This window comes from Cherax quadricarinatus, unplaced genomic scaffold (assembly GCF_038502225.1).
Source record: "Cherax quadricarinatus isolate ZL_2023a unplaced genomic scaffold, ASM3850222v1 Contig1858, whole genome shotgun sequence".
NCBI lineage: Eukaryota > Metazoa > Arthropoda > Malacostraca > Decapoda > Parastacidae > Cherax > Cherax quadricarinatus.
This window is the reverse complement of record NW_027196884.1, coordinates 29,835-44,370: the sequence shown is the minus strand read 5'-3', so window position 1 is coordinate 44,370 and position 14,536 is coordinate 29,835. Positions and strand designations below refer to the sequence as shown.

The following is a 14,536-nucleotide window of genomic DNA, read 5'->3' as shown; positions in this document are numbered from 1 at the left end:
TCCTCTTTTATATCTTGTCTAATGCAACATTTTAAATTAACTCTGCCATACACTGCCACTCCACCACCCTTTTTGCTGACCCTATCAATGTGGAATAATGTTATAGCCTTGAACCAAGTCTCTGTTACAGCAGTAACATCTATGCTTCCTGCACATGCAATTAATCCTGGCTCATTTATCTTATTTCTTACACTCCTATTATTAGTATAATAAACCTTAAGGGAGTTAGTCACTCACTGCCCTCTACTGTCTCTTGTTGACTGGTTCCTCTGCTTTATTAGCAACTATATGACGAACAATGTCCTTCGAGTATTTCCCAGACATAACTTGGCAATTTCTGCTGTTGTCATCATTTTCCACAGACATCTATATAATTCAGCAACAGCCCCCTTGACAGAGCTGGCTAATGCTACCACCCTTGCCCCAGAAAGATGAACTCCATCTCTTGAATACAAATCATGTTTGCCATAGAAATTGTCCAAATTGTTAATGAGTGGGATTGCAAGTTCTTTGCAGTACTTGTCTAGCCAGCAATTTATACCAGTTGCCCTAGACATCCATTCATTGTCAATTTCTCTTCTAGGCAAAATGCTACACATTATCAGGACCCCTCCAATGGACCTAATTAGATCTTCTCAATATCATTTCCACCAGCACTGAAGCAGATAATGGGCTTGTTCCCATTACTTGATGTGATACTACCCAACCTCTTGATTATGTCACCAACATCAGCTCCAGGGAAACACACTCTTTGTCTCACTTTCCTGTCTTCACAGTGTCTTGGCTATTACTGTCATATGTCCAACACATGTCTTCACAGTGTCTGAGCTACCACTGTCATACATCTAAAATACGCCTTCTCTTTGTTTTGACTACCAATGTCATAAAATCCAACATACAATATCTTCACCGTGTCTGGACTACCACTGTCAAACATCCATATCTTCACAGTATCTGGGCTACAATTGAAACACATTTAACAAACCTGATTGCATAAGAATACTGAAAATACAGGATGTGCTCACCTCTACCAGATGGGACTGGTAATGTGAAGCCTGGTATATGAAAGAGGGACCCAACAGATGCAGAAGATGGTTTTAGTTCTATATAGCCACAATAAGATAACGATGAGACTAATAAGACAAGATTTCTTAAAGCTTCACGGCTCTCATCCGAAGTGTCAGCCTCCAATCTAAAGTGGAAAAAACTTCATTATTAGATTCATTTTGATTTTTACCAATTTCATTTATTAAATTGCCTACATTGTGTATATCAGGTGGGGATGTAGCAGATTTATAGATTAATGAATGATGAGTGCCATTTTCAAAAGAAAGCCGATTTTTTTTTTTGGGGGGGGGGGGGAGGTAATTACCCTACCTTGTTTGGGAGCATCCAATATATAAGAAATACAGTATACTGTACAGAGTATCATAATCAAAATAACAGCCAGCTTATATTCAGAGAATGCCAATTAATGAACAAGATGCATTCCAGAAAATTGTTTCTTACTCAACTGTCCAGTGCTCAAATTCTATTTTCTCAAAGAAATTCAAATTACAATCGAAGATGTACTTTAAAACAACATTTCACACCTAAATTTAAAATTTTCAATCTAAATTAAAATGCACTAACCTGAGATGGTTTCCTCTCTCTATCCCTACCATCTCTTTCTCCTCCACTTTTCCCTCCCATTTAACTGTACATTTTTTGAACATTTTTTATTTCTCTCTATCCAGCAGTACCAATCTATTTACAGAAGACTTTCTTGTATCATTTTGGCACTTCTTAGTTTATAGCTATAATGTTCTTCCAGCTGACTAGTGAAAAGTCTTCCTTACCAATTCAATTCATTCAGAAAGGGGGGATGGTACAGGAGGGACAGATGGGCAGCAAAATGGGACATACCAATCCAAGCATCAGCCCATAGGACCAAATAAACAATCATGTGCAAAGTCAGTACATTGGTACCCCGAGTTTCATACAGCTCCCAATTCAAACAATTGTGTAAGTGTATTATTGTAAATGCTTTTGTAAGTGTATTTTTGGGGGTCTGAAACGGACTAATCTAATTTACATTATTCCTCATGGGAACAAATTAATTTGGTAGCGGCACTCAAACAGCCTTCTGGAACGAATTACGGCCAAAACTCGGGGTACCGCTGTACTGGAAAATCCATGGGTATGTACACCAGGGGCATACCAGGTAGTACATCACCAGTGGTACTAACGAAACACAAAGCAAAACAAAACATCCCAAATGGTAATTCCTGCTTCACATTTGCAAATATTCAGGGTCTGAAATCAAATAAAAACGACAAAGTTAGTTATAGCAGTGGGCTCCTATCAGAAGAGAATGCCATGTTTGGGGCATTTACAGAAAAACACACAAGGGACGTTTTGAATGGAGAAATAAAGATAGAAAACTATAACATGTATAGATGTGATAGAATCAATAGGTCACAGGGCAAAGTAGGACTCGACGTAAAAGATACTTTCTGTTGCACAGAACTGCTGAACTCTACGAATGATATAGCAGAAATCCTAGGAATTAAAGTTGAAAACAGGAATTTGGTAATTATCCTAGTATATAAACCATCAGCAACTGCTCAGGAATTCACAGATGAATTAAGGAAGAAAGAGGGCTACCTGGATAGGTTAGAAAATCCCAAATATTTTATTCCTTGGAGATTTTAATCTCCCTCATGTAAAATGGAAGATGGTGCAACACAATGTTATACCACAAATATCTCTGGGAAGCACCCTGGCTCAACAGGCACATACCAGGGAACTAATGAGGCTTTGTGAAAAGTACTCACTGAACCAACAGATAATTGATCCCGCTAGAAATGAAAATACCCTGGATTTGATAGTCACAAACAACGAGGAACTGATCAGAGACATAACAGTAACAATAACAATGTATGTACTCTGATCACAACATCATAGAAGTACAAACGAGTATTAACTCAGGGTTAGGGAACGGCATAACTAATGTTAGAGATGGGATGTTCAGTAAGTTTAATTTTAACAATAATAGAATTGACTGGAAAAAAATAAACCAAGAGCTATCAGACAAATCCTGGGAATCAGACATGAGTGCACTAAATCCCCAACAGTGCCTAGAGAAGTTGAATACAGAAGCATACAAGGTATGTATGAAGCACATACCATTGAGGAAACCCAGAAGAAGATCAGATATAGAGAGAGAGCGTAGAAGATGGTACAGAAGAAGAAAATGGGTTACTGAATTGCTTAAAAACACAAATATGCTACAACAGAGGAAAGATGGACTTAGCAGAGAGAGCACTGAATTAGAGCACAAACTTAGGATGTCATACCTCACAGAAGTACAAAGGGAACAAAGGGCCATACAGGATTTTGCAAGAAACCCAAAATATTTCTATTCCTATGCAAAATCCAAGCTAAGAACTACTTGTAGATTTGGACCATTATTGAGAGGAGACTCGTATACTGACGATGAACAGGAAATGAGTGAAATCCTAAAAGAACAGAATGAGTCAGTGTTCAGCAACCCACTAAATGACAGCAAGGTAGAAAATACAGAAATATTTTTCACTCCAGCAGGCGGCCATGCAGACCAATTAACTTACATTAGTACCAATCCCAGAGATTTTGAAAAAGAAATGGACAACATGCCCACTCACTCAGCACCTGGTCCAGATTCATGGAATGATCCATTTATAAAGAAGTGCAAAGTACCACAAGCACGAGCCCTCAGTATTCACTGGAAAAAGAGCTTACATCTAGGTGAAATACCGGAGGCCTTAAAGGGTGCAGACATAGCTCCTTTGCATAAGGGAGGTAGCAGAGCACTAGCTAAAAATTACAGACCAGTAGCCCTAACTTCTCACATCATAAAAATCTTTGTAAGAGTGATGAGACGGTAGATTACAAATTTCATGGACCAGCACAACCAGCATAACCTGAACCAACATGGTTTTAGAGTAGGGCGACCATGCCTATCACAGCTGCTGAACCATTATGACTGAATTACAGAGGCATAGGAAGACGATCAAAACGCAGATGTGATTTACACAGATTTTGCAAAGGCATTTGACAAATGCAATCATGGAGTGATAGCGCACAAAATGAGGGCCATGGGCATTACAGGGAAGGCAGGCAGATGGATTTTCGGTTTCCTAACACAGAGAACACAAAAAGTAGTAAACAGAGCAAGATCCAGCCTCAGCGAGGTCAAAAGCTCAAGTGCCCCAAAGCACTGTCCTGGCACCTCTGCTGTTTCTCATCTTCATAGCAGACATAGATAAAAACACCCATCACACTAAATCACTACAGTAGAGGACACTGAAAAATTACAGAAAGACATAAGCAGGGTTTTCCAGTGGGCAAAAGAGAACATGACATTCAATGGTCATAAGTTCCAGCTGCTTAGGTATGGAAAGAATGAAAAATTCAAAAGGAACGTTATATACAAAACTCAAGAGGTCACCAAACAGAATGAAAGGAACATGTACAAGACCTAGAAATAATTATGTCAGCTGACCTTTCTTTTAAGGAACATGACAAGACAAAGATCACGACAACCAGGAAGATGATGGGGTGGGTATTGAGAACTTTCAAAACAAGGGAAATAATGCCGATGGTGACACTCTTCAAATTGCTAGTGCTCCCTCACTTAGAATATTGCTTAGTGCTGATGGCCTGGTTCAAAGCAGGAGAAATATCAAAGCTGGAACAAATACAGAGATCATTTACAGCTCACACTGAGCCAGTAAAGCACCTATATTACTGGGAATTATAGTTAGTAGGTTGGTAGACAGCAACCACACAGGGAGGTACTACCATCCTGCCAAGTAAGTGTAAAACGAAAGCCTGTAATTGTTTTACATGATGGTAGGATTGCTGGTGTCCATTTTTCTGTCTCATAAACATGCAAGGTTTCAGGTACAGCTTGCTACTTCTACTTACACTTAGGTCACACTACACATACCTGTACAAGCATATATATACACACCCCTCTGGGTTTTCTTCTATTTTCTTACTAGTTCTTGTTCTTGTTTATTTCCTCTTATCTCCATGGGGAAGTGGAACAGAATTCTTCTTTCATAAGCTATGCGTGTTGTAAGAGGCAACTAAAATGCCAGGAGCAAGGGACTAGTAACCCCTTCTGTATAAATTAGTAAATTTTAAGAGAGAAACTTTCATTTTTCTTTTTTGGGCCACCCTGCCTCAGTGGGATACGGCCGGTTTGTTGAAAGAAAGATTACTGGGAATGCCTTCAAGCCTTGAACATGTACTCATTGGAGCTGAGGAGAGAGAGATACATGATAATATATACATGTACCTGGAAAGTACTCGAGAGCCTGGTCCCAAATCTGCACACTGCCATAACAACATACTGGAGTGAGAGATATAGGAGGAAGTATCAAATAAATCCAGTGAGGAACAGGGGTGCAGTGGGAACAATAAGGGAACACTGTATCAACATCCGGGGTCCCAGACTATTCATCATCTTACCAGAAGATATCAGAAACATGGCTGGAACAAGTGTAGAAGCCTTCAAGAGGAAACCAGACAAGTATCTTCACCAGATGCCAGATCAACCAGGCTGTGATGGATATGTGGGGTAGCAGGCCTCCAGCAGCAACAGCCTGGTTGATGAAGCAAGCACCAGATGAGCCTGACTCATGGTCGGACTCCAAGAGAAGTTAAACTCTCGCAACTCTTCAAAGGTACAGTGGACCCCCGCTTAACGATCACCTCCAAATGCGACCAATTATGTAAGTGTATTTATGTAAGTGCGTTTGTACGTGTATGTTTGGGGGTCTGAAATGGACTAATCTACTTCACAATATTCCTTATGGGGAAAAATTCGGTCAGTACTGGCACCTGAATGAAAAAAGTTCGTTAACCGAGGGTCCACTGTATATCTAAGGTATCCCTTTATAAGCTTAAAGTGTTTATCATGGGTCTTCTTCCTATTGGCCAAGGTTTACATATCTCTTATTACATTAAGATTTCTTCATAACATATATTTTAGCTCTAAGAACCATTATGAAGATGAGCTTGTCTTTAAGGTGCAAACACAATACCACTGTTGAATATTCCAATTGAGTTCTAACAGGAATTTCTCAGTGCTGTATATGATTTATTTGGTTTTACTGTAAAAGCTATTTGTCTACAGACACACATTTTTTTTTTTTCAACAAGTCGGCCATCTCCCACCGAGGCAGGGTGACCCAAAAAAGAAAGAAAATCCCCAAAAAGAAAATGCTTTCATCATCATTCAACACTTTCACCACACTCACACATAATCACTGCTTTTGCAGAGGTGCTCAGAATACAACAGTTTAGAAGCATATACGTATAAAGATACACAACATATCCCTCCAAACTGCCAATATCCCAAACCCCTCCTTTAAAGTGCAGGCATTGTACTTCCCATTTCCAGGACTCAAGTCCGACTATATGAAAATAACCGGTTTCCCTGAATCCCTTCACTAAATATTACCCTGCTCACACTCCAACAGATCGTCAGGTCCCAAGTATCATTCGTCTCCATTCACTCCTATCTAACACGCTCATGCACGCTTGCTGGAAGTCCAAGCCCCTCGCCCACAAAACCTCCTCTACCCCCTCTTTCCAACCCTTTTGAGGATGACCCCTACCCCTCTTTCCTTCCCCTATAGATTTATATGCTTTCCATGTCATTCTACTTTGATCCATTCTCTCTAAATGACCAAACCACCTCAACAACCCCTCTTCTGCCCTCTGACTAATGCTTTTATTAACTCCACACCTTCTCCTACTTTCCACACTCCGAATTTTCTGCATAATATTTACACCACACATTGCCCTTAGACAGGACATCTCCACTGCCTCCAACCGTCTCCTCGCTGCTGCATTTACCACCCAAGCTTCACATCCATATAAGAGTGTTGGTACTACTATACTTTCATACATTCCCTTCTTTGCCTCCATAGATAACGTTTTTTGACTCCACATATACCTCAACGCACCACTCACCTTTTTTCCCTCATCAATTCTATGATTAACCTCATCCTTCATAAATCCATCCGCCAACACGTCAACTCCCAAGTATCTGAAAATATTCACTTCTTCCATACTCCTCCTCCCCAATTTGATATCCAATTTTTCTTTATCTAAATCATTTGATACCCTCATCACCTTACTCTTTTCTATGTTCACTTTCAACTTTCTACCTTTACACACATTCTCAAACTCATCCACTAACCTTTGCAATTTTTCTTTAGAATCTCCCATAAGCACAGTATCATCAGCAAAAAGTAACTGTGTCAATTCCCATTTTGAATCTGATTCCCCATAATTTAATCCCACCCGTCTCCCGAACACCCTAGCATTTACTTCTTTTACAACCCCATCTATAAATATATTAAACAACCATGGTGACATTACACATCCCTGTCTAAGACCTACTTTTACCGGGAAGTATTCTCAGACACACATATCCTCCTCTATTTGTACAATACTTTTTCTATTTTACTGCACAATCTGTGTCCTTTTTTCACTTTCTCTTATTTCTATTACATGGCATTAATCCACATGAAATTCCAGTAGCCATTTTGTTGGTTACTTGCTCAGTCTATCTAGGTCTTTCTCCTAGGATACATAATAATTTTTTTCACTTATCTTGCATAGGATTTTTACAGCAGCAAATATTTTCATTTTTATGTAGTTCTTATTCTTAACTCCTCCTGGCAAGTCATTTATATGAATTAGACACATTGATGGAGCAAGCACCAATTCTTTTGGAGCTTTGCAAGTTACATTATCCTATGAAGACATTTCAACTCCTATCTTAGTGTGTAATCTTTCAAATATGAACTCTCTTACTGGATGAGACCTCTAACCATGGTCCTGCATACAGTAGGCCCAAAGCTGTACCAATGATCCACAAAACTTGACACAGGATGAATTTCCAACCAGCACAATTGTGGTTTGGTTGTATCAGTGGCACCAACTGTGACCCTACAGTCTCTTTCCACACTCCTAGAAACTTTCACAATCCATCTATTCTCATACCCCTTGAAGCTCGAGATAATAAATCGTGATGAATGACAGTCAATTAATAAACATTACTGGATGGTGACTCAAACCATGGCCCTTGCATAAAGCAAGTAAGGTCACAGTTGGTGCCACTCATATAACCAAGTCACAGTTTTACTGGTTGTAAAATCATTGTATTTAAAGTGTCATGACTCAGTGGTACAGTACTGGGCCTGCTATATACAAGGACCAGCTTTCAAGTCCCTGTTCAGTATTCTGTTTATTCAGTAACAGTCATTCATCATAATTTACCTTGTGTTTAAGAAATCTCTTGTAAACAGAAAGACATTATGACAGAATGGAAACTTTTATTGGGACAATATTACGCTTGAAGACTAAGATTTTTCAAGCCTAGAGAGAGCACATGGTAACCATAGTTGTAAGTAGTGAAGGGAAGTTGGGTCAGAATCTCACCAGGGATCTCACCAACTAGAAACTTTCCTGGTTCTAAGTGATGGAGTCTGTGGAATGAAAAAGAGCAAAATGGTACTTTCTACTTTTCTTGGATAACCCTGCTCACTCTGGGGCAATCCATGTGGTGTGAAGCTGTGTTACAATTTCAAGCACAGGCTTTGTTGAAGTTACTGGTGCAGCAAGCATATTCGTGTTCATATGTGTGGTTGGGGATTTCAATGCTAAAGTGGGTAAAAATGTTATGGAGGGAGTAGTAGGTAAATTTGGGGTGCCAGGGGTAAATGTAAATGGGGAGCCTTTAATTGAGCTATGTGTAGAAAGAAATTTGGTAATAAGTAATACATATTTTATGAAAAAGAGGATAAATAAATATACAAGGTATGATGTAGCAAGTAATGAAAGTAGTTTGTTAGATTATATATTGCTGGATAAAAGGTTGATGGGTAGGCTCCAGGATGTACATGTTTATAGAGGGGCAATTGATATCTCGGATCATTATTTAGTTGTAGCTACAGTTAGAGTAAGAGGTAGATGGGAAAAGAGGAAGGTGGCAACAACAAGTAAGAGGGAGGTGAAAGTGTATAAACTAAGGGAGGAGGAAGTTCGGGTGAGATATAAGCGACTATTGGCAGAAAGGTGGGCTAGTGCAAAGATGAGTAGAGGGGGGGTTGAAGAGGGTTGGAATAGTTTTAAAAATGCAGTATTAGAATGTGGGGCAGAAGTTTGTGGTTATAGGAGGGTGGGGGCAGGAGGAAAGAGGAGTGATTGGTGGAATGATGAAGTAAAGGGTGTGATAAAAGAGAAAAAGTTAGCTTATGAGAGGTTTTTACAAAGTAGAAGTGTTATAAGAAGAGCAGAGTATACGGAGAGTAAAAGAAAGGTGAAGAGAGTGGTGAGAGAGTGCAAAAGGAGAGCAGATGATAGAGTGGGAGAGGCACTGTCAAGAAATTTTAATGAAAATAAGAAAAAATTTTGGAGTGAGTTAAACAAATTAAGAAAGCCTAGGGAAAGTATGGATTTGTCAGTTAAAAACAGAATAGGGGAGTTAGTAGATGGGGAGATGGAGGTAGTAGGTAGATGGCGAGAATATTTTGAGGAACTTTTAAATGTTGAGGAAGAAAGGGAGGCGGTAATTTCATGCACTGGTCAGGGAGGTACACCATCTTTTAGGAGTGAAGAAGAGCAGAATGTAAGTGTGGGGGAGGTACGTGAGGCATTACGTAGAATGAAAGGGGGTAAAGCAGCTGGAACTGATGGGATCATGACAGAAATGTTAAAAGCAGGGGGGGATATAGTGTTGGAGTGGTTGGTACTTTTGTTTAATAAATGTATGAAGGAGGGGAAGGTACCTAGGGATTGGCAGAGAGCATGTATAGTCCCTTTATATAAAGGGAAAGGGGACAAAAGAGATTGTAAAAATTATAGAGGAATAAGTTTATTGAATAAACCAGGAAAAGTGTACGGTAGGGTTATAATTGAAAGAATTAGAGGTAAGACAGAATGAAGGATTGCGGATGAGCAAGGAGGTTTCAGAGTGGGTAGGGGATGTGTAGATCAAGTGTTTACATTGAAGCATGGTATAAACCTTGGTAATAAATACCGACAAGTTGGTTAAGAAAGACACGTAAACAAACACTAACATATTTATTAGAAAACGTTTTGGTCTTGGGACCTTGATCAAGGTCCCAGGACCGAAACGTTTTCTAATAAATATGTTATAGTGTTTGCTTACGTGTCTTTCTAAACCACATTGAAGCATATATGTGAACAGTATTTAGATAAAGGTAGGGAAGTTTTTATTGCATTTATGGATTTAGAAAAGGCATATGATAGAGTGGACAGAGGAGCAATGTGGCAGATGTTGCAAGTATATGGAATAGGTGGTAAGTTACTAAATGCTGTAAAGAGTTTTTATGAGGGTAGGGGAAGGGGTAGCAGTAATGTTGAATTATCCATTATGGAAGGAGAAAAGAGAATGTGAATGTGTAAATTTAAGAATTATGTGGATTAAAGTAAAGGTTGGATGCGAAAAGTGGGTCATAATAAGCGTGTATGCACCTGGAGAAGAGAGGAATGTAGAGGAGAGAGAGAGATTTTGGGAGATGTTAAGTGAATGTATAGGAGCCTTTGAACAAAGTGAGAGAGTAATTGTGGTAGGGGACCTGAATGCTAAAGTAGGAGAAACTTTTAGAGAGGGTGTGGTATGTAAGTTTGGGGTGCCAGGTGTAAATGATAATGGGAGCCCTTTGATTTAACTTTGTATAGAAAGGGGTTTAGTTATAGGTAATACATATTTTAAGAAAAAGAGGATAAATAAGTATACAAGATATGATGTAGGGCGAAATGACAGCAGTTTGTTGGATTATGTATTGGTAGATAAAAGACTGTTGAGTAGACTTCAGGATGTACTTGTTTATAGAGGGGGCCACAGATATATCAGATCACTTTCTAATTGTAGCTACACTGAGAGTAAAAGGTAGATGGGATACAAGGAGAATAGAAGCATCAGGGAAGAGAGAGGTGAAGGTTTATAAACTAAAAGAGGAGGCAGTTAGGGTAAGATATAAACAGCTATTGGAGGATAGATGGGCTAATGAGAGCATAGGCAATGGGGTCGAAGAGGTATGGGGTAGGTTTAAAAATGTAGTGTTAGAGTGTTCAGCAGAAGTTTGTGGTTACAGGAAAGTGGGTGCCAGAGGGAAGAGGAGTGATTGTTGGAATGATGATGTAAAGAGAGTAGTAAGGGAGAAAAAGTTAGCATATGAGAAGTTTTTACAAAGTAGAAGTGATGCAAGGAGGGAAGTGTATATGAAGAAAAAGAGAGAGGTTAAGAGAGTGGTGAAGCAATGTAAAAAGAGAGCAAATGAGAGAGTGGGTGAGATGTTATCAACAAATTTTGTTGAAAATAAAAAAAAGTTTTGGAGTGGGATTAACAAGTTAAGGAAGCCTAGAGAAAAAATGGATTTGTCAGTTAAAAATAGAAGAGGAGAATTATTAAATGGAGAGTTAGAGGTATTGGGAGATGGAGGGAATATTTTGAGGAATTGTTAAATGTTGATGAAGATAGGGAAGCTGTGATTTCGTGTATAGGGCAAGGAGGAATAACATCTTGTAGGAGTGAGGAAGAGCCAGTTGTGAGTGTGGGGGAAGTTTGTGAGGCAGTAGGTAAAATAAAAGGGGGTAAGGCAGCCGAGATTGATGGGATAAAGATAGAAATGTTAAAAGCAGGTGGGAATATAGTTTTGGAGTGGTTGGTGCAATTATTTAATAAATGTATGGAAGAGGGTAAGGTACCAAGGGATTGGCAGAGAACATGCATAGTTCCTTTGTATAAAGGCAAAGGGGACAAAAGGGAGTGCAAAAATTATAGGGAGATAAGTCTGTTGAGTATACCTGGTAAAATGTATGGTAGAGTTATTATTGAAAGAATTAAGAGTAAGACGGAGAATAGGATAGCAGATGAACAAGGAGGCTTTAGGAAAGGTAGGGGGTGTGTGGACCAGGTGTTTACAGTGAAACATATAAGTGAACAGTATTTAGATAAGGCTAAAGAGGTCTTTGTGGCATTTATGGATTTGGAAAAGGCGTATGACAGGGTGGATAGGGGGGCAATGTGGCAGATGTTGCAGGTGTATGGTGTAGGAGGTAGGTTACCGAAAGCAGTGAAGAGTTTTTACGAGGATAGTGAGGCTCAAGTTAGAGTATGTAGTAAAGAGGGAAATTATTTCCCAGTAAAAGTAGGCCTTAGACAAGGATGTGTCATGTCACCATGGTTGTTTAATATATTTATAGATGGGGTTGTAAGAGAAGTAAATGCGAGGGTCTTGGCAAGAGTCGTGGAGTTAAAAGATAAAGAATCACACAAAGTGGGAGTTGTCACATTTGCTCTTTGCTGATGACACTGTGCTCTTGGGAGATTCTGAAGGGAAGTTGCAGAGATTGGTGGATGAATTTTGTAGGGTGTGCAAAAGAAGAAAATTAAAAGTGATTACAGGAAAGAGTAAGGTTATGAGGATAACAAAAAGATTAGGTGATGAAAGATTGGATATCACATTGGATGGAGAGAGTATGGAGGAGGTGAATGTATTCAGATATTTGGGATTGGACGTGTCAGCGGATGGGTCTATGAAAGATGAGGTGAATCATAGAATTGATGAGGGAAAAAGGGTGAGCGGTGCACTTAGGAGTCTGTGGAGACAAAGAACTTTGTCCTTGGAGGCAAAGAGGGGAATGTATGAGAGTATAGTTTTACCAACGCTCTTATATGGGTGTGAAGCATGGGTGATGAATGTTGCAGCGAGGAGAAGGCTGGAGGCAGTGGAGATGTCATGTCTGAGGGCAATGTGTGGTGTGAATATAATGCAGAGAATTCGTAGTTTGGAAGTTAGGAGGAGGTGCGGGATTACCAAAACTGTTGTCAAGAGGGCTGAGGAAGGGTTGTTGAGGTGGTTCGGACATGTAGAGAGAATGGAGCGAAACAGAGTGACTTCAAGAGTGTATCAGTCTGTAGTGGAAGGAAGGCAGGGTAGGGGTCGGCCTAGGAAGGGTTGGAGGGAGGGGGTAAAGGAGGTTTTGTGTGCGAGGGGCTTGGACTTCCAGCAGGCATGCGTGAGCGTGTTTGATAGGAGTGAATGGAGACAAATGGTTTTTAATACTTGACGTGCTGTTGGAGTGTGAGCAAAGTAACATTTATGAAGGGATTCAGGGAAACCGGCAGGCCGGACTTGAGTCCTGGAGATGGGAAGTACAGTGCCTGCACTCTGAAGGAGGGGTGTTAATGTTGCAGTTTAAAAACTGTAGTGTAAAGCACCCTTCTGGCAAGACAGTGATGGAGTGAATGATGGTGAAAGTTTTTCTTTTTCGGGCCACCCTGCTTTGGTGGGAATCGGCCAGTGTGATGATAAAAAAAAAAAATAATAATAATAATAATATAGGATTTTTTAATTCTAGAGTGCCTGTTCTTTTGAGAAATTCACAAGTGTTTGCCCATCAAATCATGAATACACCTCTAATAAGAGAGAATACTTAAATATATATTCAGGAGTGACAGTATGATCATCAAGATAATAAGTTCTAGAAAAAAGATGAACTTTTAATTGAGGCTTAAAAGCATGAACAACTCCTGGCTTTTAACACACTGGTAATCTGCTATATCATCTAGGAGCTACATAAGAAAAGGCTCTTTCTGCAAATGGTTTCTTCCCAACAGCACTAGGCTCAATCAGTCTAAGAGGGTTTGCAGGAATTCATAGACAGTCCCAAGCCTGATATAAAAGGTACAAGGCATTGGGGTGTTTGAGCTTAGTAACTTAAAAGTTAACAGATTTTTAATTCAATTCTTGCCTTGACAGAGAGCCATTGCACCTGATATAAGTAAGGATTAATAAGCATGACTGATAAGTAACACACATTTTCACTTGTTCAGGAATCAAACGTGATGAATCTGAATCATGTATAATACCTGTCGGTTCATGAGTGGCTCTCTCTGAGTGAGAGAGAGAGAGAGAGAGAGAGAGAGAGAGAGAGAGAGAGAGAGATAGAGAGAGAGAGAGAGAGAGAGAGAGAGATAGAAAGAGAAAGAGAAAGAGAGAGAGAGAAAGAGAGAGAGAGAAAGAAAGAGAAAGAGAGAGAGAGAGAAAGAGAGAGAAAGAAAGAAAGAGAGAGAAAGAGAGAAAGAGAGAGAGAGAGAAAGAGAGAGAGAAGAGAAAGAGAGAAAGAGAGAGAAAGAAAGAGAGAGAGAGAAAGAAAGAGAGAGAGAGAAAAAGAGAGAGAGAGAGAGAGAAAGAGAGAAAGAGAGAGAGAGAGAGAGAGAGAGAGAGAGAAAGAGAGAGAAAGAGAGAGAAAGAGAGAGAAAGAGAGAGAAAGAGAAAAAGTGAAAGAGAGAGAAAGTGAAAGTGAAAGAGAGAAAGTGAAAGTGAAAGAGAAAGAGAAAGTGAAAGAGAGAGAAAGAGAAAGTGAAAGAGAGAGAAAGAGAAAGTGAAAGAGAAAGTGAGAGAAAGAGAAAGTGAAAGAGAGAAAAAGTGAAAGAGAGAGAAAGTGAAAGAGAAAGTGA

General features: G+C 39.6%; 1 protein-coding gene across 1 annotated transcript in view; it reads right to left on the bottom strand.

The window, feature by feature from the left end:
- The window catches only part of bchs (WD repeat and FYVE domain containing 3 bchs), a gene marked incomplete at its 3' end in the record, with an annotated part of 52,168 nt that overhangs the window by 22,129 nt on the left and 15,503 nt on the right, over positions 1 to 14,536 (bottom strand). Inside the window, 1 exon segment of the mRNA XM_070081160.1 lies at positions 1,026 to 1,192. Within this exon segment, the coding sequence (XP_069937261.1) occupies positions 1,026 to 1,192 (167 nt within the window).